Here is a 26,500-nt window from a genome sequence, read left to right on the forward strand (position 1 = left end):
TAACCAAGTGCCATTCATCTTATATCAAGATAAAAAAAAATCTAGTTGGTAATGTTTTCAGTATAAAGAGACTTTCTTGGCACTTTCTCATAAAATCATTTGACTTAAATGAAGAAGTTTGACTTCTTTTGAGATGTCTCATTCTAAAAACAAGCAAATTTGTCTGCCATTACAAAACCTCAGTCTGACCACCCTCTCTCTCTCTTTCTCCCTCTCTCTCTCTCTCTCTCTCTCTCTCTCTCTCTCTCTCTCCCTCTTTCACCAGATGATGTGTTTGCGGATGTTCAGGACCCCGGCTGGATCGCTCGCCTCTCCCTCCCACTGGCCGGCGACTGGCACGAGAACGTCTTCATCCCCGACGGGCCGCAGTCCCCCGACGACCGTGGCCGCAGCGGCTCGCAGGGCGGGCCCGGCGACGACTCGGCCTCGCCCTCCTCCTTCTCCACGTTCGGCAAGTCGCCGGAGAAGGCGGGCCCGCTGGGCGGGGCCCTGCTGTCGGAGGTCAGCACGCTGTTCGAGATGCTGCTGACGCAGAAGGCCGACGCCCAGCCGCGGCCCTCCGCCGAGATGCTCTACAGACTCTCCGCGGCGTACCGCCGCTCCCTCGGCCTGGACACGCCACCACCAGGGGGCGCCCCGTTTTCATCCGCGCGCCACCCAGCTGGCAGCGACAAGATGGCCGCTCCCAGCATGCACTCCTCTGGTTGAGGGGAAGAACCGCCAAAGCCACTGGCTCAAAACAGTGAAGACTTTTTCATAGCGATTCCACTTGGAGACATTAGGCCTACTCTAGTAGACTGATTTAATATTGCGCCCCCCAACAGTTGGTCAGTGTGACATACTTCTGCACTCACAGTCATAGTCAACAGTGGTGCCATTAGAGACATAACTTGTCATCAAACCCGCCCAGTCCTGTATTTCTCTGAGAGCAGTCTGTATGTTTGAAGGTTTTTTAATTTGCTCTATTGTTGTGGCTGCGGAAGCCAAGGAGGCTGTGGACCCGCTGAACTCCACAGCGACAGGAAGAGTTGCAATCCCGGCTCTGCTTGTGCGGGGAACTTCAGGGACATTACTGCGGACGTCCACAGTCATTATCCCCCCCCTCCTGCACCGCATCCTGGATAGGTCAAGGCCATCCTGAAGACAACAGGACACTTAATCGGAATCCTCCTCTCAAGTGTTAGAATGTAGCTCTTATGTACTTTTCTTTTACGACTATTATAAAAGTATTCAGAGTTCAACGGACAAAATGTCATCTTGTTTTTTTCACAGCACATGATGGTGTCTCAATCTTGTTGTCTTGCAACAAAATTGCCAATGTCTTCTGTTGTGAGCAATCGCTCATCCGCGTTATCCACTGTTGACATGTTTGTTAAGATGTTTGATTTTCACAAATCTAGAGAAGGGAAATGGCCATTCGTCTTCGCTGCGAACCACCACGGCCACTTTCACGCTCCGAGCCCCATTCCTGAGGACATGCCAAAAGAACTACAATGGAACCCTGGAGGTGCCACCAGTCTCCACTTCCCTTTCCCCACGCACATGTTGATTGTTTTTTTCCTACTGATTTCTGTCCCGTGTAAATACTTTTGTCAGTGAACATATAATATTTGGTATTTTGTCCCTGTGAGTTATCAACATATTAGAATTCACGTAGTTTGGAGGCCGTTGCCCTGGCAGCATTGGAGATTCCTTTGTGGTATATGCCAATCAGAACAGAAATGAAACCCGGACAGCATTTTGAGAATTCAAGTCGCAACAAGTCTCAAAACATCGAAAATCTATGGAACTGTTTGACATAAGTTATTGTAAGAGATGTAATGAGTTCTCAATATGAGCAATGTTAGTATAGGCCTATGTTGAGATTTGTTATTGTTCCATAACCCAAACCAACAGCACTTTGTAAATAAACATTTTTGTATAACATTTTGATAAAATAAAGCAAGATCCAAAACAATCCAGTTTGTTTCAGTTCATTAACGTCATTCTACTTTGTGATAGTACACTTTCAGTGGGGAGAAAACACATACAGAAATCATTGCTCAGAATTTCCAAGTACCGGTACAATAAAACAAAAAAGCTGGCAGTAACTGTGAACAGGAAACGGCTTTAACTCTCACTGTTTAAAGCATAAAACCTCAGTTTCATAGGACAGTTTTTCACTTTACATCATCTAGTCACTGTATTACAGCACATGCTGACTGCAGCGGTTCAGAACCAGGTACTGCTCCGCATCATAGTCCATCAGAACCAGGTACTGCTCCGCATCATAGTCCATCAGAACCACCAGGTACTGCTCCGCATCATAGTCCATCAGAACCAGGTACTGCTCCGCATCATAGTCCATCAGAACCAGGAGGTACTGCTCCGCATCATAGTCCATCAGAACCAGGAGGTACTGCTCCGCATCATAGTCCATCAGAACCAGGTACTGCTCCGCATCATAGTCCATCAGAACCAGGTACTGCTCCGCATCATAGTCCATCAGAATCAGGAGGTACTGGCCTGCATCATAGTCCATCAGAACCAGGTCCTGGTTCTGGGTATTACCCAAGTGGGTCCATATCCCAGTAACAGCCTCTGCTGAGGGACATGCCAACACCTGGAACTATGAGAGAATCAGGAGGACACAAGGAAGTATGTCCTATATATCCCATGTCCAGAAACAATGGGAAAAAGATGAGTAACAAAACAATATTTTAGTGTCCTCATGGTTAAAATGAATAGGGAAGAACTCCCAAAGCCACTGAAATAAAAACTGAAGACAAAGGAGGGCTTCAAGCATAGGAGTTGCAAACTTACAGTGCATTGAACTTCTCTAGGAATGTAGCGCCCCCCTCTGTTTTTCTACTGTGATTACACATGGCAACTTGGCAACTGTTAACCTGAAGTAATGTTTCTTATTCATTGCTAGGATACACCACCAGTTAAACTCTAAATATGTGATTTAACTTGGAACCTAGAAAGATGAACCCAATCGCTCCAAAACAATTTGGCTCCTATTGCCCCAACATTTTAACAAGTGCGCTTACAGGAACCCAGACACACTTTCTTAAATTCACTTGCATTTGTACACACAAGTCTAAAAAACAGCTTTGATAGACTACACTAATGAAATGTATGAGCCTGGTAACCTTATGTGCCAAAAAAAAAAAAAAAAGTATATGGTTGCGTAGACACACGGGGGTCAAGTTTTCCCAGTCGCTCGTCCATAGGGCTGCTCTCCCTCAAACACACACACACACACACACACACACACACACACGACAGAACCCACAAGATACAGCCAGTAGTCACACAAATACTTTTATTAAAAATACTGGTCAACATACACAGTACTCTCCTACTCTTACAAACTCATAATATACTGTATACACACAAGATACAGCCGGTATAGTCAAACAAGTGCTTTTATTGGACAGGTCAACAGTATTACACAGTACACTCATACTCTTACATACTCATATAATATAGGCACAGTGCACACGTACTCCTCCATGCACAGTGCTAGCTAGCATAATTCTGAAGAGCTAAGGGAGGTCAATAGGTCATAACCACTGATCTATAAAGAATACCTTATAGATCAGTGGTCATAACTGGCTACTGAGTAGAAATGACCAGTCTCATCTGCCATTGAGGGGCTGCACGCTGCGGTACACGTTGGTCATAAGCGGTGAGCTGCGGTTTCCAACTCGCACGGTGGTGCTGAAGAGGTCAATCTGAAATTCAGGGACATTACTGATGAATCCAATCATTTATGAAATACAGATTGCGGCATATGATATTTGTGGTCCCAATTATTAATGCAACTTTTTTGTTTGTTGACTTCAGGGAAATTTTTGATTAGCATAATTTGCCTGAGGTCAATCTGAAATGCAAAGACATTAGGGACGATCCAAACAATCTTTACATTACACCATACCATTTGTGAGCTATGCTCACTCGGGGATGTACTGCATCTACCTTCAGGCATCAACAACAACCAGTGAGTCCCTTGAGGAGCCCATCTGGCACACTCGCTTTGAAAAACATTCTCCGGAAGAAAACACACTGACTAAATCAGAACACACGTAACAAATATGTTTTGCCTTTATTAGGACGGTTGAGAGGCAGGCAGGAAGCGAGTGGGAGAGGGATGGGCTGGGTTGGGGAAATTACCTAGCCTGGAGACCATGGGTGCCCCTCATTTGGGCTTTTATACGTCCTCCCTTCCTTCCTCGGTCCTTGTCCTCACTGATCTACATAAAGAATGATGGGCCGGCAACAATTGAATAGTCTATCCAGTGTTCGTTATAGATCAGTGGGAACGAGCCTGGAGGATTGAGCAGCGAGGATAGAGGAGAGATGTTGAGAGGCACCCCATGACTCTTCGCAGAGTGTCAGGCCTAGATCCATATGCAAACGTGTATTTCCTGGGTGGTGGATGCTTGTCTTAAGTTTGAAATCACTGGAGTTCAATCACTAACGTTTGGTAAATGACGCATGTTAACCACAGGGGACATAACGATAGGCTAAATGTAATCGCTCTCAGAAACGCCCTTGGTTCGCTGGTTGGACGGAGGTGCTCTTGCCGGAGTAAATGAAAGTGGATCAAAGCATTCCAGACAGAGTACTGTATGGAAAAGAAATTGAGCGGAAGTACGTAGACAGGCGGAGTCAGGCTAGAAATGACCTGGGACAGACTCGAACCCGGGTCCCCATGGGCACTTGGACCCATATATGGTGTGAGCCCTGTAGCCAGTTGTGCCACAGTGTAACAATCTAACTATAATTAAATAAATAGTTAAATAGGCTACAATTTAAATTGAAGCACTACACTGTTTCATAAATTAAAGAGTTAAGTCAATCCCCTCCAAACACATAAACCCCTGCACAAACCCAATCACAAGCACAATCAAATTGTTTCACAAACTATTATATATTTTGGATTAAACACCCAAAAGCCCAACAAACAATTGCTCATGTCAAACAATTCTCCCCTTTCCCCAGAAGTCCATCAAAGTCCAAAAACCCCGTGGTCAAAAATCAGCACAAAAATAGTCCTTTGCAATGCATTGCTACACAAAAATGGAAAAATAAACCAGATTGGTCTCACCGGTAAGACAGTCAGTAAATTCCCAAGGAATCCCAGTAAAATCCTTCTTCTGTTGGAAAAGGCTGTCTTCTCAGGTCAAAGAGGAGGATTTGAGAGACTTTCCAAAAGCACCAGTCCCAAACACACCACTCCCTTTCAATCTCCATTACCAAACATTTTATTGTCCATCACTTCCTGCTTCCGCTGCCAGCCACCTTAGCTCCACCCCTTTACTTCCCCAGGTAGCCCCTTAAAGCACCAGTGCAGCATTTACATAAGTATTTCTGGTCACCTGTATTATTGAGGCGTTATCTTGTAGCCAAAACACAATTTGAAACACACACACCATAGAAAATGTTTAACCTTGCAAGGATTTCACTATAGTAAACATATATTACTTCTATGGAATGGTAAAATATACACACATACATACACCTTCATTAATTATGTGGCAGTGTCACAGATCCCCCCCCCCCCAGCCGGAGGCAAGAGGGACCCAACCCCAAAATATGGTTTTAGATTACCCACATGTAAGGTGTCAGTTTTGTCAGTGTTTTGCCATTTAAGCCTATAATTCAATGGACCTAATATTCTCATCACTTCTGCTGGCCCTGTCCATTTTGGCGCTAGCTTTGATGAAAACTTATCAGAGGCTTTAGATTGAGGGTGGGCCCTAACCCAGACCAGATCTCCCACATGAAAATGTGCGGGTCTCCTATGGGCATTATAGTATCTGGCTTGTCTGAGTCTGGCCACTCCCACTCTCTGCTTTACCTCCTGTGCCATGTGCCTTTGTCGCTCCAGTAGGGAATAGGATGGATGCTGGGGCTGTGGTGCTGGAGCTTGATGAATAAGCCTCTCCAAAGGACCTTTCACCTGTCTTCCCAGGGCCAATTCTGCCGGAGTCCGTCCAGTAGTCTCATGTTGAGTAGTGTTAATAGCAAAACGGAACTCTGCAATCCACTTATCCCAGTCTTCATGATGTTCTCCCACAAAGGACGCAATCATGGTCTTCAGATTTCGATTGACACGTTCGGTTAGATTGGTCTGCGGATGGTAACTGGTGGTCAACTTCTGTATGATTCCCCACTTCTTGCAGAGTAGTATGAGGAGCTGACTGGTGAACTGTGGGCCCCGGTCAGAAACTAAATATTTGGGGACGCCCCACCTAGTCAGAATTTCATCTTTTAGTAGCTGGCAAAGCCGAGGAGTTTTGCTGTCCCGCATAGGGAATAACTCAACCCACCTAGTGTAGTAGTCCACTATCACCAGTAGGTAAAGGTTTCCTTTCTTGCTCCGTGGAAAAGGTCCCATGAAGTCCAGCCCCAGCATGTAGCCTGCCTCCTCCACCTCGGTGGACTGTAGAAATCCAGCAGGTTTCCTATTCTCTGGCTTGTATTGCTGACAGATGTTGCATTGCTTTACATGCTGCCACACGTCTTTCCTGACTGTAGGCCACCAAGCTACTTCCAAAATCCGCAACAGGGTTTTGAGCCTGCCCAAGTGTGCTCCTAGTGGGCTGTCGTGGAAGTACTTAAGGAAAACAGAGGTCAGTTCCTTTGGTACTACCAGCTGATATTTCAGTCCCACTCCTTTAATGGGAATTGTTCTGTAGAGAACACCCTGGAGCACTTCCCATCCAATGCGCTCCGCCTGCTGGCCAGTGGTGGTCTCTCTGCCTCGCATCTCTCTGACCTCCGAGTCTTGGTCTTGAGCAAGCGCGATCTCAGCTAGAGAAGTGGGCAAATCGGAGGAGCATGGGGTTGGATGAGCAGCTATATAAGACACCATCGCGGATGGCTGTTCGTCCTCTCCTGCCCTCGAGAGTGCATCCGGCACAATGTTCATACAGCCTTTCCTGTAATGGACCTCAAAGCTGAATTGCTGCAACCTCAGGGTCCAGCGGGTCAACCTGGAACTGGTCTTGGGACAGTTGAAAGCCCAGGTTAAAGCGCTATGGTCTGTGAAGACGTCGAATCTACCTCCTTCCAGGAAGTGGCGCCATTTCTCCACAGCCCATACGACAGCCAAGCACTCCTTCTCTGATGTAGAATAATTGTTTTCTGCCCCCCTAAGTCCTCTTGAAGCAAATGCAACTACTTTCTCACCATCCGTAGTCTGCTGAGATAGAACTGCTCCTAGTCCCACATCACTTGCATCCGTGTGCACCTGGAATGGCAAGCTTAGATCAGGCTGGACCAAGACAGGAGCGTTTCTCAGTGCTTGCTTCAGTTGGTCAACACTGTTTTGGCATTCTTCTGTCCACTCCCACTTCACTGATTTCCGCTTCAGGTTGTTCAAAGGAGCAGCCTTGTCAGCAAAGTGAGGAATAAATTTATGGTACCACCCCACAAGACCCAAGAATCTTTGAAGAGACTTTATGTTCGTTGGAGTAGGATAAGTGGTAACTGCCTTGGTCTTCTCAGCGTCAATCTCCACCCCTTTATCCGTGACAATGTGTCCTAAGAACTTGAGCTGGGTCTTGAAGAAGTGGCATTTTTTCAAATTCAAAGTCAAATTTGCAGAATGTAGTTTTGAGAACACATCATGGAGATCTTTCAGGTGTTGTTCTGTGTTGGGGGAGTAAATTATGATGTCATCAATGTATACAAAGCAGTTACGCCCCCTTAACTCCCCCAGAGCGTTTTCCATTAGCCGCTGGAACGTGGCTGCGGCATTTTTTAAACCAAATGGCATAACCTTGAACTGGTATAAGCCCATTGGTGTTATGACCGCTGTCTTAGCCTTGCTCTCAGGACTCATAGCCACTTGCCAATAACCAGACCGGAGATCCAAAGTACTGAAACATTTTGCCCCATGCAAAGACTCCAAGATCTCATGGATTAATGGCATAGGGTAAGCATCTAGGGGTGTCTTAGAATTCAACCTCCTGTAGTCTATACAGAAGCGATGGCTCCCATCAGGTTTTCCCACCAGTACCACAGGCGACGCCCAGGCTGACTGGGATGGTTCAATGACATCATCTGCCAACATCTGTTTCACCTGCTGCTCAATGATGTTCTTCTTGAGTGGAGATACCCGATAAGCCTTTGCACGAACTGGCACTTCATCAGAGGTAAGAATATGATGCTGCATCACATTGGTCTTTCCAATCTTAGATGAACACACCGATGGCCAAGTTTGGAACAGCTCTTGCATCTCTGATGGGTGGGTTCTCAGCAGAGCTTCATGGGCCTCAGATGTCTCGGCTGCGCTCATCAGCAGGGAAGAAGTGGGAGGAGTGACTGCCATATACAGGTACTGGGAAACCCAAGTCAGATTACCAGGATTGCGATTTAGAAATGGGAAAAAGGAACATTTCCCATTTATCGGGACCCCATAGGAACGTTCCCCTAGGTTGATTTGGGCCCTAGTTTTTGTTAAAAAGTCAAGTCCGAGAATTAGTGGAAAAGTTAGGTTGCTGTCTGCCATGATGTATGTTTCTAAGGTCCAGACTGCCCCATGCCAGGTATATGCCAGCTGTCTCTTCCCCTCTGCTTGGTGTGATTTTCCATCTGCTAACACAAAGTTCAAGGGGTCACCAGTGCATAACTTTTCTCCCTGTCTGGCAAGCTTTTGCCAAAGACTCATCTGCATCAAAGTGAAGGTGCAACCTGTATCCAACACAGCTTCCCCTTGAAGTCCCCGGACCTCAATTGGCACTACCAGCAGCGAAGGAGGTTCTGCTTTAGCCATGGCTGCATGCTGATTTCCCTTCTGGCCTGGGTGTGGCTGACTGGAACTTTTGGTGGTCGTTTTCTTCTTATTCTTTTCGCTGGAGGCCTGGCTGTTCACTCTCGCCCAGTAGTCTTTCTTGGCAGACCAGTCACGCTCCACCATGGACCCCACTTTAACTAGCTGTTCCACGGTGTGGACTGTTCCCCTTAAACTACTGACTAGAGCAGGATTGCAATTGTTCATGATACGTCTGACCAACTCCTCTTCGGCCATATCAGACTTCCATTTCAGACACAGAGCCCTGTACTCGTAAACAAAGTCTCGTAGGCATTGGTCAGGAGCCTGAACGTTAATGTGCAACTGTTCCTCCACCTCAGTCAAGTAGTCAGTCGTTAAAAAAGCTGACAAAAAGGACTTCTTGAATTCAGCCCAATTACGCACCTTTGTTTTTTCGGTCGTCCACCAACTCTTAGCAGACCCTTTCAAACTGGCAGCTAAAGTGGCAGTAAGCTCTCCATCAGACAGGGGACGTAGTGCTAAAAAGTTTTCACATTGTTCGATGAAGTCGAACACATCTGTAGCTTCACAGGATTCTCCAAAGGTTGGAAATACAATGCGGACAGGTGGCTTGGTAATGAGAGTAGGAGTACCAGACCACTCACCAGAAGGGAGTAGCCTAATGTCACTAATATTGGGTGTAGGATAATTAAAGGTGGTATAACTGTTAGGAGTGCTAGAGCGTTTTAATTTACACATCTCTTTCTTCAACTGCTCATCCCTACGTAACAGGCATTCCACCACACCTTGCTCTAGTTGTTTAAGAGAGTTCTTTAGAAGTGTCTCAAAGTCATGAAACTTGTTATCCACATATTCCCTAAGACCATGCTCTCTATTTATTGAGCTCTCCAATGAAGCCTTAAACTCTATCTCTACAGTGTTTACTTGATCTTGTACACCTTTAATGGAGTCCCTAAGCTCCTGAACCACAGAACTGTCTAAAACACCTGTGACTGTAGTATCTTCCCCATTTTCTGAACCTGAAGAGTCATGTTCCTCTAAATACAAATCACTTAAAAGTGAAGAAATTTCAGCAACAGGCTCTCTAAAAGTTACAAATGGACCAGGTTTAAATGGAGGAGTGTGATTCAAAATAGGTTCTTCCCCTATTTCAGTATCAGGCTCACCAGGCCCACGCTGTTCCATCATCATGGACATGGTGACACAAAATGGAGGCAATAAACAACAAAACTCTTAACAATGTAGTCCCCGTACTGGCCACCACTCTGTAACAATCTAACTATAATTAAATAAATAGTTAAATAGGCTACAATTTAAATTGAAGCACTACACTGTTTCATAAATTAAAGAGTTAAGTCAATCCCCTCCAAACACATAAACCCCTGCACAAACCCAATCACAAGCACAATCAAATTGTTTCACAAACTATTATATATTTTGGATTAAACACCCAAAAGCCCAACAAACAATTGCTCATGTCAAACAATTCTCCCCTTTCCCCAGAAGTCCATCAAAGTCCAAAAACCCCGTGGTCAAAAATCAGCACAAAAATAGTCCTTTGCAATGCATTGCTACACAAAAATGGAAAAATAAACCAGATTGGTCTCACCGGTAAGACAGTCAGTAAATTCCCAAGGAATCCCAGTAAAATCCTTCTTCTGTTGGAAAAGGCTGTCTTCTCAGGTCAAAGAGGAGGATTTGAGAGACTTTCCAAAAGCACCAGTCCCAAACACACCACTCCCTTTCAATCTCCATTACCAAACATTTTATTGTCCATCACTTCCTGCTTCCGCTGCCAGCCACCTTAGCTCCACCCCTTTACTTCCCCAGGTAGCCCCTTAAAGCACCAGTGCAGCATTTACATAAGTATTTCTGGTCACCTGTATTATTGAGGCGTTATCTTGTAGCCAAAACACAATTTGAAACACACACACCATAGAAAATGTTTAACCTTGCAAGGATTTCACTATAGTAAACATATATTACTTCTATGGAATGGTAAAATATACACACATACATACACCTTCATTAATTATGTGGCAGTGTCACAACAGCATCCCTGCCAAACTTACCAAATTCTTGCTGACTTTGATGGGGTTCTTAAAGACGGTCCATACCACAGCCTCGTTGCAGTTGGGTGTGGTTAAAGAGCCGAGGTATCTGTGGTACGATGAGGTGTCCACTCCACTGATTAAGTCATTCATGGAGATACCAGTGATGTCAGCAGATTGGTCTGTATATAGAGTAGTCACTTTAAAATAAATACTACAAATCCAATATATATATACTGTATATATATATATATATATATAGTTTAAATCCATAAAAGTAGAGTTGATAATGGACAAAAACAACCAAGTCCATTAAATGGAGGCTAGATTTCAAAATGAAAAACAGCACATCTGTATATTTCAGGCCAGGCTCATTTCCTATACATGACACGCAGACCAATTGTCAAGCCTGGGAGGTCATTGGACCCAAGTCTCACTGACACATGGTCAGATCTGAGATAGCCACAGCATACCCTTTTCTGTGATGCTGGCCAGGTGATATGTCAGAGTCCTCCAGCTTGCTGGCTGGTCAGTTGTGCCCGAGTCCACCTGTGGCAGAACACAGCAGAGATGGGACCTTCTCAATTCAAGGCCTCCCCTATTTAACTCACACCTGATGCTGATCATTTTAGGAGTTACAGCAAAACAGCACTCAATACCTCAATGAAGAAGCCAAGAACAGCTAGACCTTCACTGTCCTGCAGAATCTTAGCCAAGTTCCCATTGTATATACTTTTGGCATTGACAATGTGCAACTGGAACAGAAAAATATTCATATATGCATATTCATAGATACAACTTATGGTCTCCTTACACCAAACAACCTTGACAAGATTTGGGAAAGACTCTTGAAAGATTGGAGTGCTTAGACTAGGGTCCATTCAAGGGTTCAGCGGGGTACACACAAAGATAATCGGGCTGATTTTGCCCTGATTTCCCAACTTCCAACCAAAGGCAGACAGCGGCCGATTATCTTATGCTCTTAAGATTATCTTATACTGTATATATCTTGTATTTGTGGTGTGTGAAGTCAAAATTCTCACGACAATAGCCTTTATGCCGCGACGGAAAACATTCGGCGCAGATCGTCGTAAATATTAAACATGTATTTGCGACTGAAAATCTTGTAGAGTGTGGGGTGTTCAGAGGGCAGCAGAGAAAGATTATAGTCATGTGTGGGTTCCCTCACAGATAAAAAAAAAAAATCGGTTGAGAATGAGATTACTAAAATCTTTATGCATGTTCCCCACTTTACTCAAAAGACTAAAATCTTTCAAGAATCTTTCAAGAATCTTGTCAAAATTGTTTGGTGTAATGTGGCCCTTCTTGATGGTCTTTGAGGGAAATCATTACATAGAATGCGTCTTTGACAGTCGATGGGGTTACAACAAAATAATATTGTAAACAACTGTTCAATGAGCTGCTTCACTGAAAGAACAGGAGAACATGGAAAAACACAAAGGCACATGAGTGTGTTATATGTTATATCTTCAGGGTCACAGCAAATTGTTAATAAATCAGGATGAGGGCAGCAGTACCTCCATGGGGTAACGCTTGCCATCCACAGTGTGCTCAGAGCCAGGGCTGGAACTATTGCCCCAGTGCAAATGGAACTGCAAGCTGTTGTAGGCAGTAGAAAGGCCACCTCCACTCACTTTTAGCTTCCCCGCTTTGAACTCTACCTTCACTGAATCAGACAGACACAGACAGAGAGAACCAGTAAGAGGACCCATCTCCCACCAGAGGAAATCATATGTTTATGTTTACATATACAGTCATGGTTGAAATTGTTGGCACCCATGCTAAAGTTGACTAAAAAGAGGAATATCAAATCATCTTTTGGAAATAGGGTTACATAGGGGTGCCAATATTTTTGACCCCAGTATTTTGGGAAGAACATTTATTTATTTATGATACATTATTCATTCACAAAGAAAATTGGTGTGTCCTTAAAGGTTGGATTTTTCCTAATTTTATTACTTAAGCCATTAAAATCAATTTCCAATTTTCTTTTTAGTCAACTTTAGCATGGGGTGCCAACAATTTCAACCATGACTGTATATATATATATATTTGTATATTTGTTAATATTTGTTGTCATATATATTACCACTTTTGCCTGTGTTCTTTATCTTAGATATGCCAGCTTTGTCATTGAAGCCTGTGAAGGTGAATTTCTGTTGACTGGACGTCATCGATTTGAGACTGGACTTAAGGTTAATGGGAGACTGACGACTTCCATTGCAGAAACGTGTAGCAATCACGGGCCAGGTGGTATCATCTGTTTGGGGGAGCTGAGATCAGACTGGTGCATGCTAACTGGCATAAAAGTGCACTGCGTTTTTGTGGCATTGCAAGTGAACCCGAATGCCCATATAACGTCAAGTGCTACAGTACAATCATACTTAAAAGGAACTTGCAATAAAAAATCCTTGGTCATTGAGAGCTTGTGCATGCAAGTAATGTAGTAGTAAAATTTAAATGCTACTCACTGCATGAAGGTAGATGGTAGCACCATTCTGTAAAATGGATGTGATAATGCAGGTTGATCAGAAGTTAGAAGTCAGAAAAAAAATCTTTTGCATCCATTTGGATACTATAGCTGGGTTTCCATTCAACTTTTTCTGCTTTTAACAATTTGAATAATACATTTTGACGGGAACACTTAAACTTAGATGCACATTTGATCTTAGAATTCGTAGGCCCCTGCATGAATTCGATTTGCTTGAGAGAGAGAGAGATTAACTGTTTGCATAAGGTAGGCCTACAGTATGCGATTAAAGTTAATCTAACCTCTTCTTGAGTGTTGAGTGAGCAGATGGACAAACCCCAACAGGCAACGCCACTAACTGGCTTATTTACTAGCCTACTTGTCAATGTTTTTAATCATTCAGATTTTTTTCTGAATATTTAAGGAAACCCGTTTCTGTGATACGACAAGCTTTTTTAAAATAAAAGAATAAAAAAAACACACACCACACACACACACACACCTTTAACTTACCCACACTTGATCCAGTGCTTAAAGCGACAGGAAGCAAGCAAGCAAGGACAAGGATACTCAAACACACATGATGCATCTGAAAACATAGCAAAAGACAAGAATCCGATCAATTAACAAAACCAAAAGATCATTGAGCTCAGAGTTAAAAAACAAAAATAATAGGCTAATGTACTGCGACTTTGTGTTAGGCCTCGGTTTACCGTATTCTAAACGAGACTAGAACTATGTTCAATTTCAGTGACTATGTCTAATACACAAGTAGGCCTAGGCCTAAATCAAATAACTTAAATTGTGAGATTTAAACATGTTAGACAAATGAAAAGACCAAGACAGCCAGCGGCAACTCACATCACAGACCAGGTAAGCCATGTTTTTGTAAGTGCAAACAAAACGCACAACCATGGAAATCAAATCACATAGGAACTAGTAGGCCTAGGGATTTCAGAGCGCTTCGCTCTGAACTTTTAATTGTGTGTTTCCAAAGGCATTGAATTCGGCTGTGATGTTTCTCGCGGCATTGAACTCAGCCTACATGACCCTACACATGGCTTAAAAAAAAAAAAAAAATTATGTGGCAAAGAATTTCCTATGTGATTTCCACGGTGATGCGTTTGTTTGCACCTCCAAAAATCATGGCATACCTGGCGGTACCTGTTTAGGTTAGGCCTACCGCTCAAAAACACCCATAAATGCCCATATATTTGTGTGAACGAATTAAAGACGCAGTAAGGGTTTTTATGGATTTCAAGCAACATTTTTGTTAACATTATTCTAGAATTAGGTCTACTGAAGGTAGGGGTGAGCTACTAGGCCCACATCTCCGGCGTGTTTTGTTTGGTCCTTGGTTAAAACGTACACTACTGTATATTGCCAAAACTATTCGATCACCTGCCTTGACTCACATATGAACTTCAGTCACATCCCATCCTTCATCCATAGGGTCTATGATGACGTTGGTCCACCCTTTGCCGCTATAACAGCTTCAACTCTTCTGGGAAGACTTTCCACAAGGTTTAGGAGCGTGTTTATGGGATTTTTTTTACCATTCTTTCAGAAGAACATTTGTGAGGTCACACACTGATGTTGGACAAGGCGATTGGCTCTCAGTATCCATCCTAATTCATCCGGTGTTCTATTGGGTAGAGGTCAGGACTTCATGCAGGCCACAGGCCAGTCAAGTTCATCCACACCAAACTCTGCCCTCCTTGCCTTTATGGACATTGCATTGTGCACAAGTGCACATGTTGGAACAGGAAGTGGCCATCCCCAAACTTCCCACGAAGTTGGGAGCATGGAATTGTCCAAAATGTCTTGCTTAATGATGAAGCATTCAGAGTTCCTTTCACTGGAACTAAGGGACCAAGCCCAGCTCGGGCTCCTGTTCCAACATGACTGTGCACCAGTGCACAAAGCAAGGTCCATAAAGGCATGGATGACAGAGTTTGGTGTGGATGAACTTGACTGGCCTGCACAGAGTCCTGACCTCAACACATTAGAACACTTTAGGGATGAATTAGAGCGGATACTGAGAGCCAGTCGCCTCGTTCAACATCAGTGTATGACCTCAAATGTGCTTCTAAAAGAATGGTCAAAAAATCCCATAAACACACTCCTAAACTTAGTGGAAAGTCTTCCCAGAAGAATTGAAGCTGCTATACCTGTTAAAGAGTGGACCAACATCATATTAAACCCTATGGATTAAGGGGATGTGAGTGAAATTCATATGTGAGTCAAGACAGGCGAGCGAATAGGCTACTTTGGCAATATAGTGTATAGGCCTACGTCATTTTGCACAAAAGCCCCTGCTAATAAATTACAAACGCTAATTCCTGCGCCTTTAATGCAATTAAGCAAAAATATAGAGCAGAGTCCGTCTTTTTCTTACCTTTGCAAACATGTAGGCTAGGCCTGAGACACTGACTGGGTGTCTCTCAGAACTTCTCAAACCTCTGTTCACGCTTTTTAAAACATGCGTTAGGCCATCGCTATAGGGCTAGGCCATCATAGGTATCCGCCTACCCACCTGTTCTTCCTGACAAGGCCCCAAAGTATGTGATGTGCTTTCAAATGACTTCGGAAAAATAGAACCTTAAGGCAATTTACTAACTGCAAGTCAGTCTCCTTCAGATGACTGCATAAACCCATCATTACTCAGGCAATTTGAAAGTCCATTAAAATATCTGTGGCACTGCCCATGACCAATAGTGCTGTCAATGTCAACGAATCACAGCATGGGCAGCTAATCACTCGGTCTACTGTTCGTGGCCTAGTGGGCTGTGATGAGGAACGTTACCACGTAAGACTTGATTGCCTCTCTTCATCAAAAAATATTTCCTCGCTTTATAGGCCCTATACTTCTTTAAATGTCAGTTGTGCTCGGTTAGTGATGATGTGTGGTCTTGTCACAAAAAAAAATCAAGCAATTGTCGGTGACCTGTCGGCCTTTTCAGAATTCTCCAGCGGCCTTAATTCCACCCCAAGCACGAATTTAGTGGACCTGTGGGAACAGTAAGTAGGCATAGATATTGCCACAATAAGCGATGGCGTACCCAAAGAGCTAACACTTTGTCTTGCCATTTTCCTGATGTGTTTTGAAAACTGTGCTTTTCACAGTTCGTGTTTGTTGATTACAATGCAAGGAAGGAAATTCCCATTTGTCTTCGCAGTGAAAGACCACGGGCCAACAGCAGCGCTCAGAGAACATGCCAAAACAGCAATGGCGCCCGGTAGGTGGCACCAGTCTCCATTTCCTCTTCCGTTGCACATGTTGTTTTCCTCCCCTGCTGATTTCTGTCCCATGTAAATACTTTTGTCAGTGATCATATCATATTTGGATTTTATATTTTAATAGTATATAGCTAGGAAAAAATATCAGAATTCACATAGTTTGGATGCCAGCTGTCTTGCCAGCACTGCTACATGTGGTCTTGCAGGCACATTTTGGCACATGCCAATTAGAACATGAATGCATTTGAAGCTGATTTTGGAGTATATTATATACGTAATGTGGAAAGTGGAAAATGTAAGTGGAAACTGCACAGAGTCTCAGAAAACAACACATTTTCGTATCATGTTTTGATAAACCAAAACAATTCAGTTTCTTTCAGTTCATTAAGGTCATGCCACTTTAATGACAGCATGCACTCGGTGACCCAGGAGGTAGGTAGATACACACACCAAGTACCCCCCCAGCACACGACGTCATTTCAACGTTGATATAGGGAGGGAAAGTGAAAACCAGCGCCCCAAGTGGTTGCGTTCCTATCGAAGAGCAGCTCCAATGTCAAGTCCCATAGACCGACTTTTCAAAAAAATACTACGCAGCTATACCAGCGATCTTATCCACCAAAAATATTTTTCAGTCGGCATACTGTAATAATCTACTAACTGTGAAAATATCAGACTCTATTTCGCCTTATTTAAAAAAACCGTAATTGCTCGTTTCATTTCATAAATGGACTACAACTTCAAGTGACGTGACACCCTTCGACGACGTTACTCACCTAGCATGGTTTGTTTATTAGCCTGTTAGCTAGTTGGTTAGTTAGTAGACAATCACACTTACTGCCAGCTCTTGTGTGAGTAGGAGCACAACACAAGTTATCCCAACATAAAGGTAATTACCACGCGGTTTACATCGCTCTCTGTTTTTACAAAAATATGATAAGCAAGTTAAGCAAATTGCCGTTTTGATCAGTTGGAGATGGAGCGCCCAAACTGGTGATGTCAAATGCTACTGTAGCTAGCTACTGTAGTTCGTTATCACCATGTTACAAACAAACTCAAAACAATTAAACTGATCCTAAAAAATAAAGTATGACCACTAGAAGCAATAGAGCTGACCTACATGGATAGCATATTGAAGGCATTTAACTAACTTCCGATCGTGGGCCGAGATATATTTTTTCTAAAAGAAAATCCCATCAACTCCCGCTAGCCTCTAGGAACGCAACCACCAGGTGGCGATGAGATTACTTTCCCTCCCTATTTGGGCTAAATCCCGTCGGTCCGTCATGGCCCTGATTTCAACCAAAATTAGACGTAGAATAATGGTCTTGTTTTGGCCGGCCCATTTTGGTCTAAGGAAAGACGTCTTTAGCACGTCCTTTTTCAGACCACATATCAACTGATTAAATCCTGATGTAAATTATCAGTTATAGTCTACCTAGGACTACATTATCGTTCCTGTCGACCATCTTTCCCCCCTGGGGATTGCCCAAATCCGCCGCGAACTCTACGGGCGCCCGGCGCCGCCATCTTGGCTGCCGTTAACTGCATGTGTGACTTTTGTTTGTTTACTCATGGCAACAGTTGATATGGACGGACAACTCTGTTTTTAGCCTTCTCCCCTCTGAAAAAAAAATCAGAGGAAAAATTCAGATGGAAAAAAATCAGTCATTGAAATAATGAGTAATTAAAATTCTGATAAAAAAAAAAAATCACATAAATGTTCACGTAAAGGAGACAGGAGTGAACTCTGCGCATGTACAAGAGGAACGGAGGCGGGAAGCCGTAGCCGAGCCCATTTCGAACTTTGTTTGAAACACACAGTCAGTTGAAGCCGTTGAAGAACAGCGTGAAGATGGAACCTGCTACTGAGGTAAGTGAGTTTATGCCTATGATTTAGGAAGTAGAAATGTAACATTTTGATCGAGAGTCAGTTTTGCCAAAACGAGACGAATGCTCTGAACACCATCAACAGTGCTATCAGAGATGATTATGCGGACAGCGGAGTAATCGAGGATCTGTATGTTACCATGCTAACTTAACCTGTCCTGGGCTAGTTTTACTTGAGTGGAGAAATTCTTCTGTGTTAATTCACTCTACCACTGATAATGTAGTCGGACTTGAAACCCGTTTGTAATTGCTGTTAGGTCCCGTTATCTCTATGAAAGGAAAGTATTTTCTGTCTGATCTATTCAACACAATTTAGGGCCGTTTGTGGTAACGTAGGAAGTTAGGAACCTGATTGCAACACGCATGATTTCGTGTAGAGCTGGTTGAGTCCTGACTCACCCGGATCTTTCACCCGTGTCTTTAAATTAACCCATGAGTCGCGAGTCTCTAGCATCATTAACCCGGATCAGTTGAGTCCTACTACAATCTAATTTAAAATGATAAACAGTGCCACACACAGACATCTTAAGCTAGTCCTAGACATCTTAGCTGCCAAAAGTTGTAGGCCTATAACTTACAATTTTGTAGGCATCCACTCCACAAGTCAACTCTAGCGAGTCTGTGTGCACACATTCTTTTAGGTCTATGGTGCACACAGGCAGTCCGAGATAAGAACTTCCCGCAGAGCCAGAAACCGAGCCTGTCAGTTGAATTGAGCCGCGCGAATCAGCCGGCTACATTGTCATGAGTGGATGTGTGCCACTTTAAAATAAATGCTTGTTACTACACTGGTAGCCAAAGTCTGGGTCCATCAACATTTATTAACTCCACTTTCATCGAAGAGAATGTCATAATAAAGCCAGTAACATTGCATATTCAAAAATACCAGATCTGAATAGTGAGTCCGCACGTTAGTGGTTAGACAATGGGGCTAGGACTGCGTTTTCTTGGCGATTTAGCAATACTGACTCATGACTCAAGTGACTCGCATAACCCGGATCAGTTGAGTGAGTGACTCAGAATAACCCGAGTCCTTAAAAAGAATCGAATTTACCAGGCCTAATTTCGTGGACCTGCTTAGAACGTTCACAAAGGTAGCGCGAAAATTTGAATTTTTTTCGCGGCTAGATCTACCCGTCCCGAAGAGTCCTTTGTAACCATGGATATCTCTCCACCGTCCTGCTAGATACACTAGACTAGAGTAGACAAGCAGCGCGCTGTTATCCACACAGGACTATTTTAAATACCAGAATCGCTATTAGGCCCACTCTCCATTTATTGTTTATGGTTCATAGCAAGCAGTCATCATTACCAGACGTGGAGAACCTGTTGACCAGTTGTGCAGCATGTTAATAGTGTTATTGTTGTTGTTGTTATTATTATTATTATTATTATTATGAATAATAATGATAGTAATATCTATCTATTTATTGACTGTCATTTGGCACAGAGTAGTAACAGAGTGGTCAACATTGTCGAGGCTCAGATGCCCAGGTTGTGCAATATGTTGGTATTTTAAAGTGAAAGGTAGGGGAAACTAGTTGTGTGTTTATGTGATTGTATTGTAGCGCCGAAGCTATGTACCCCCTTGTTGGACTATCCCCTGTGGTCCCTTGTGTCCCCTGGTTTCCTGGTCTGTGTGTGTGTCTCCCTCTTCCTCCTGTGTTATAGACTGTGTCAATAAGTTCTGATGGGTTTGTGTTTAATGATTATTTTTGGAAATTGGTTATGTAAGAAGTGACACTTCCAGTGTGTTTTTACTAGACGCTGCTTTTGAGGTCTGGGATTCCTGTCATTTTTCTGTGTAACTGTTGCTTTTTCTAAAGCCTTTGCTCATTTGTCTTCTCAGCACATCAACTCTTAAGTGTGTCCCTGGAAGATCTACCATCAACTTCCAGAACTGCAACTGCTAGTACTGTCAGATGGTGAATGCTACTCAGGGTAAAAAAAAAAAACTTTACGTAAAACCATTTTCATCTATTATTTCAAGTTCTGTCTCAAAATGTGTTTGAAGCCATTATTCTAAGCTAAAGTAACTGCTGGATGACTTTGAAGAATCTGAACAGTGTACGGTTCACTATGTACTGAATTTTATTATTTCTAAGTGTTGTAGCAAGCAAAGTTGTTTTATTCTAACTTTGCTTTTTTGTCTTTTTTTTTTTAAACAGCAAACACCATTGTTACACCACTTTGAAGGAGAGCCTGGTCATTTGGTCCCCTCAGCTTCTCCCTTTCTCAGTGATATGTTCATTGTGGCTGGGATAATTGTGGGGCACTCTTTCCTTCATGGAGGACCCTGCTTGTCTGGACTCTGTGATGTGGTTGTCCATACTGCTTCGTGGGAGCCCAGACACGGCTACAGTAAACCTGGAGGACTGTGCAGACCTGGACATTAGAGAAACAATCAGGCTTGTATGTTTACATAGAAAATACTAATGTTTGATGTTATGTTGTGTTTTTATTTTGTTTTGTTGTTGTTTGTGTGTTGCCCCCAAAAGACTGTGGGTCTTTGATTTTATAATGATTTTAGAAAAACTGAGGAGTCAACTGGTGGACCCACTATTATGATTCTATAAACTTTTAACACACTGTCTAACCATTATGTATCTCTTTCATGCTCTCCATCTTCAAGCTGGAGGTGGAATCAAACCTATCAGCTGAAGAAATGGGAAGGGTACAGAACGTGGCCTCTTCCTGGGACCTCCCTCCGCTAACCACAACCAACAGGGCCCTTAATGCTGTGAGTGAAATACATTTATATTTCCCTATGCTTTAGTGTGCTATACATTTTCCTTTCCCCCCCGCATTTGGTAATTTAGTCAATCAGCAGACGCTTCTATCCAAAACAACCTAAAACTATACTTTGGAGGTGTGTTTTTTTTATGTCGGTCTGGTTTGACTTGATGTAGCCGTTTTAAGACGACTGCAGACGTGATTATTTCTGAGATTCTGATAAGTTTTCAACCATGACGTATGCACAATACATTCCAGTTTTGAAAACATATCAGAATCTCAGAAATAATCACGTCGTGACGCCTTCTAAATGCGGCCGCGCTGTCAGCTGTTCATTCACGACAGCGGAAGAGAAAAGTACCTGTTAGCATGCTAAATTCGACATCCAAACGTAACGAGGAGACTCGCGCGAGCTAAACTGCTATTAATTCTGCTTAACATGCTGCGCAAATGTGTTCAAAACGGCTGCTGTACGGTCCTAAAATGTATACCGTACTGCTGCATTCAAGTTAACTCTGCTAACATCTCACAACGTAGCCTACATTAGGGAGACTAAACTAAGTTATGCATTCGAGCTGTATCTCCAAGCGTTAGAATAGTGTCAACGAAGAGACTCTTGTGTGGGGGCGGATCTGTGGGGGAAATCAATGTGAATTGGAATTGTACATTGTAATTGATAACACCTGCGTGTTCAGGGCTGCCCGCGGTGAAGCCAGAGAGGGTTAGGAGACGCTAGCTAAGGCCGGGGATGTAGGAGTGAGGACTGATTGTCGCTTCCCAGTCAGGGGGTTTTCCTCGTAAGCTGCTGTGGAGGCAGCGTTGGATCGGGTACTTCACCGGCCAGCGGGCCGGTCAGCGGGCCGGTCAGCGGTTGAGACCACACAAGAGTCTCTTCGTTACACTATTCTAACGCTTAGAGATACGGCTCGAATGCATAACTTAGTTTAGTCTCCTTAATGTGGGCTACGTTGTGAGACGTTAGCAAAAGTTCACTTGAATGCCGCCGTTTTGAACACATTTGCGCCGCATGTTAAGCAGAATTAATAGCAGTTTAGCTCGCCGTATGTGGCAACAACAATCCTTCAACAATCGTTAATGTTTTGTTAAATGCACATGCAGAGGCAGTGGTTTCATTCGGGCAAAGAAAAAGCTGCGTGCGCGCAGCTCAATGAAAGTGATTCAATTGATAACATGATTTAAAAATAATTTCAATCGTACAACATAGAACATTATTTCGTGGCGGCCCGCCACAGATTACTCAATGTATGGGAAACACTGTTAATGAAAATGTTTCCTGTCATTTCAGCTGCGGTGAAAAATGGAGCAACAAGGCTGACCGTGACATCGGGAGAGCTGAGGCAGATCATCTTAAACATGATGCACCTGGACGGTCCGGTGGCGGAGACTTCAAGAATTAAATAAAATTACAATGAAATGGATAACGTTTGTTTGACTGTTTGTTTACGCCTAGCTTGCTATTGTAATGTAGGCCTATTAGATTATGTATTTATCATCTAGATGGTTAAGTTGGTAAATGAAAATGCTTAATGCACATTTTAAAAGCCTATAATAGGATAATATAGGCTTATTTTAACAGCAATAGTATGGGTAATGGTAAAGTTAGTAAGTGCTTAATGCACATTATTTAAAAGCCTATAATAGGATAATATAGGCTTATAAATTAATATATAACAGCAAAATTCTGGTTGAAAATAGGTCCATGGCAGCACCTAAACAAGACGTGGTTTCAACCAAATTTAAACGTTGAAAAGGCGTCTTTCCATAGACGTCTTTTCAACGACCATGAAAAGACGTCATCTAACCTTTCACTTTTAAACCAAACTGGGCCGTTGTTTCGACGACTTGACAAGACGTCTTTTCAACGACTTTTCAACGTGATTTTGCTGGGGGGGTAGTTTCTACACAGCTGTTCTAAAACTCACAGCAGCAGTCGTGCAGGCAAACAAACCTCAGTGGTGGCGCGAGAGCGAAAAATAAAACCTCAGCTTCATAATACTTTATCGCTTTTAGAGCATCTAATCACTTTATTGCAGCTCACACGGACGCCAGCAACGCCCGCAGCGAGTCTGGGGCATCTGTAGAATCCAGGAATTCATCTAGCCTCTCATCCTTCTAACACACATCTGACGGCCGGTTCCAGGTCAGTTCCATCATCCCCTGTAGCTGCCTGCGCTGGGTGTAGCACTGTGGCCGGGCCTGGATGTGCTCCAGGAAGGGCCTTGCCTCCGTGCAGAAGATGCCGTTGACCAGAAGCACACAGCCCGGGGAGAGGACACCACAGTTCTCCAGGGCCAGCAGGTCTGGTAGGTACTGCTCCACGTTGTGGTCCATCAGAATCAGATCTAGGCCCTGGGCATCATCCATGTGGGCCTGTAGCCTAGCAACAGCCTCTGCTGAGGGACACGTCAACACCTGGAACTATAAGAGAGAATCAAGAAGAAATAGAGGAGTGAAATGGCATAAATGTGCTATAGATTTTATAGATAATGAATAGAGGGAAGGCATTGGAGCTTTTTTGTACAGTATATACAGAATATTGTTCAAGAAGTCATTCATGTCATTAGATAACACAAACAACCCCATAATGTCATCAGCTCCCTCAGAGCCCAAACATACAGTGTTCCCTTGAGAACGCACCTGTGGGTGTTTGAAGCCAGCCACTAAGATGATTTCTTCCCCTTTATCGGCCGTCTCAGGATCCTGCTCTACTGCAAGCAGCCTGCCAGCAGGACCTAGCAGACGCAGGATGCGGACCGACGAGTACCCACAATGCATCCCTAGTTCCAGCACCAGCCTTGGGGCAGCATTACTCACAACCTCATCCAGAAAGTCACCTGGAAGTCACAGAAGGTATTGTCGATTATACCAATTGTAATACTAGTGATTTTACTCATCCCACACGGAAATGGCTGCACACATATAACACAATGATCATTACCGCCATAAAGTCATACATTTACTTTCTGTACCTTCCTAGAACAGTGGCATTATTTTATAATACGCCTTTCTCTAGTACTTCCTGTTGGAAGTTAAAGAGCATTTTGCAGGTTGATTTCAGAACTGAATTTATACTTCATTTTGTCTGAAAATGTCCTTTTAAAAAATGTGTAATGTACAAATTAATATGTTTCACAAAACCCACGGACAGAAATTCAGAAGAAAGTGTGCCCATTTTATGGCCCTAAGTATACCTCTCCCGCTCCTAAGTATACCTCTACCGCATCATATTACGATATCAGTAGGTCGAGGTAAACAACTGGAGGGGGGGGGGGGGGGGGGGGCGATTGGCGATTGGCGATTTGCATGACGTGTGGAGCTTGACCGGCACTGCGCAATGGATTAAGGGATATCCGAGGCCAAAAAAGATGCATCGATGCGCGCTTGGAAATCACGCCAAACGAAGTACCCATCTAGTGAGAGCGCTTGACTTTCGGAGTCTATTCTGACGTAACTTCCGGAAAATGCACACTGCCCAGAGTGTGTATTTATGTTTCGACACAGCCAATGTGTATATGGATATTCCAAGTACTAACCTTATTCAGAATAAGACCCCTTCACTGCCTTAAGACATCACTATGAGTTCCATGAGTCCAGTTATCCACTAACTTGTACATTTGTGTGCACACATGCACTGTACGAGTGTGAACATTTATGCGCATGTATATGTAGTGCAGATTTGAAAGCATTATCTAACTATATCACAACTTAATGTCACATGCTACTTCTGCAGATTATGTGACACTAAACTGTTAATCTAACGTAGTCAGATCACATTAACAAGTCTGGACAAGATATGCTGATGTGTTGTAGATTTAAGATGGACGAGGCAACAGTGTCTCTCTTAAGTCCTGTCTATTGGTCTTTGTCTCCTCTTTAATACCTTGTAGTAGTAGTAGGCTACTACAAGTAGTACTTAAGGTGGTTGGGCTAGGGATTTCAACAGGTTATTCCCCCCCTTCCCTCTCTTTCATTAAGTGTGTATCTGTTCTTTTCAAATACGGATGATTTGTCGATCATGCCATATGTGTCACAAATAAGGTAGAATTCTGTGACAATTCCACATTCAGTCAGACTCACAGTAATATTCCAGTCTCACCTTTCACTTGGCCAATGCACAGAGACGGGTGTGAGTCGCTGTACAGGTGGAAGGTCTCCAGCACGCTGTCCACTTGGCCATGGGTGCAGTTGGAGAAGACAAAGGCGTGGGTCTTGTCTATGCTCACTGCCGGGTGACCTCGCGTGAGCCTCACAGCCTGGTTGAACAGCTGTCGGCAGAAAGCTAACAGATCCGCACCGTAACGGACTGTCACTATGACAACCACGGGCAGCGAGGCAACAATTAGGGACATTATCACAGGTGATTTGGAGGGAATGCTGAAAGGCAACAGGTGTAGGGGTTAGGCATCACACAGACAACTTTACAAGGATTTTCAATAGGTCTATCATTTATTTATCTCATAAAGGCTATTCTTGAATTGTTGGTAGCGTAAGGAAGCTAATTTTCCAATACAATGGAAAGTACAATTGGAATAGTTTAAAAAGTGTCTCAGTACAATATGGATTTAACTGTATGCAAGTCCAGAGATCTTTTGAGAAAAAGGTAGCATGAAATAAGTGTTATGGCGCCATCTACTGGACGAAACCACACTTTTCTAACAAAATTAAATCAAACACTTGCATTAGTTCCCCTTGATGGCCTATTTTAAACTATCCATTTAGGACATTATTAGTCTCAGATCTTTTACCAACTTCATGTGGACAATCTAATAAAAATCACTAATGTCCGGTAGCACTAAAGCTTAGAAAGATGCGTTAAACCTGTTGCCACCTGTTACCTTTATGGGTTGTCAGAATAGTAGGTTAATCAATCTAATGTTCTCTAGTTCTATGTAGGCTGCTACAAACTGCACCATAACATTCCATAAAATAACATAGTAGCCTACTTACCACTTTGTAGGCCTAGTGCTGTAGATACAGCTTGGTGAATAGGGCCTAGTAGGCTAATTCTGTCATATGTCTGAAAAGCTTGAAACACTTTAGAATAACCTAACCATTCTAAATTCTCGTCTGCGTGTGTAGCCTAGGCTAGCCTGGCCTGTTTGGAGTCAGTCTGTGAGTGTGAATATCAGGAGTTTGGCTGTAAAGGTGCCACGGACATATGACAACTGTCAAGAACACGCGCCTGCTTCACAGATGCATATCGGGAAACCACAACTAGCGCTGGAAGTGTGCGCTCTAGATACTCTTCTGAGATCACCACCTCTAAATCGCTAACCCAGCTTTGTTTGGGAGGCTTTTCTTCTT

General features: G+C 43.4%; 3 protein-coding genes and 1 long non-coding RNA gene across 5 annotated transcripts in view; 2 read left to right on the plus strand and 2 right to left on the minus strand.

Moving 5' to 3' along the window:
• Window positions 1-1,951, plus strand: part of pcdh12 (protocadherin 12) — a 17,091-nt gene extending 15,140 nt beyond the window's left edge. Inside the window, exon 4 of the mRNA XM_062524757.1 lies at window positions 266-1,951. Within this exon, the coding sequence (XP_062380741.1) occupies window positions 266-708 (443 nt within the window). The 3' untranslated portion in view covers window positions 709-1,951. The remainder of the gene's footprint in view (window positions 1-265) is intronic.
• A 1,441-nt stretch (window positions 1,952-3,392) lies between these two features.
• Window positions 3,393-15,900, minus strand: LOC134068778 (carbonic anhydrase 9-like). Of its 2 annotated transcripts, XM_062524535.1 has the most exons (9): window positions 15,711-15,900; window positions 13,826-13,901; window positions 13,314-13,340; window positions 12,932-13,102; window positions 12,360-12,508; window positions 11,481-11,576; window positions 11,295-11,370; window positions 10,843-11,003; window positions 3,393-3,719 (listed from the first exon to the last, which is right to left on the minus strand). In XM_062524535.1, the coding sequence occupies exons 1-9, from the start codon at window positions 15,720-15,722 to the stop codon at window positions 3,624-3,626; spliced, it is 864 nt and encodes a 287-aa protein (XP_062380519.1). In that variant the 5' UTR covers window positions 15,723-15,900; the 3' UTR covers window positions 3,393-3,623. The 2 variants fall into 2 exon arrangements, with proteins under 2 accessions (XP_062380519.1, XP_062380520.1); XM_062524536.1 differs by lacking the exon at window positions 15,711-15,900 and having other exon boundaries at window positions 13,815-13,873.
• Window positions 15,901-18,157: 2,257 nt separating this feature from the next.
• Window positions 18,158-22,617, plus strand: LOC134069175 (uncharacterized). Its single transcript, XR_009936782.1, has 5 exons — window positions 18,158-18,425; window positions 20,292-20,383; window positions 20,611-20,854; window positions 21,075-21,182; window positions 22,482-22,617. It is a non-coding gene; the product is annotated as an uncharacterized LOC134069175 (long non-coding RNA).
• A 572-nt stretch (window positions 22,618-23,189) lies between these two features.
• Window positions 23,190-26,498, minus strand: LOC134069176 (catechol O-methyltransferase-like). Its single transcript, XM_062525061.1, has 4 exons — window positions 26,144-26,498; window positions 25,293-25,570; window positions 23,834-24,030; window positions 23,190-23,614 (listed from the first exon to the last, which is right to left on the minus strand). Exons 2-4 carry the CDS (start codon window positions 25,543-25,545, stop codon window positions 23,309-23,311), a joined length of 756 nt encoding a protein of 251 aa, XP_062381045.1. The 5' UTR covers window positions 25,546-25,570; window positions 26,144-26,498; the 3' UTR covers window positions 23,190-23,308.
• Between the last annotated feature and the right edge of the window lie 2 nt (window positions 26,499-26,500).

Source organism: Sardina pilchardus, chromosome 21 (genome assembly GCF_963854185.1).
Source record: "Sardina pilchardus chromosome 21, fSarPil1.1, whole genome shotgun sequence".
NCBI classification, from domain to species: Eukaryota; Metazoa; Chordata; class Actinopteri; order Clupeiformes; family Clupeidae; genus Sardina; species Sardina pilchardus.

What these genes read in the sequence shown, in the direction of transcription:
- LOC134068778 (XM_062524535.1), bottom strand. An exon ending in CTACCATCTACCTTCATGCA is followed by an intron (nt 13,103 to 13,313) that starts GTGAGTAGCATT and finishes TCCCCCAAACAG; the next exon opens with ATGATACCACCTGGCCCGTG. An exon ending in AAAGAACACAGGCAAAAGTG is followed by an intron (nt 12,509 to 12,931) that starts GTAATATATATG and finishes TGTCTGATTCAG; the next exon opens with TGAAGGTAGAGTTCAAAGCG.
- LOC134069176 (XM_062525061.1), bottom strand. Translation starts at nt 25,545, where the DNA reads ATGTCCCTAATTGTTGCCTCGCTGCCCGTGGTTGTCATAGTGACAGTC. An exon ending in GTGCATTGGCCAAGTGAAAG is followed by an intron (nt 24,031 to 25,292) that starts GTGAGACTGGAA and finishes TGTGACTTCCAG; the next exon opens with GTGACTTTCTGGATGAGGTT. An exon ending in CTGGCTTCAAACACCCACAG is followed by an intron (nt 23,615 to 23,833) that starts GTGCGTTCTCAA and finishes TCTCTCTTATAG; the next exon opens with TTCCAGGTGTTGACGTGTCC.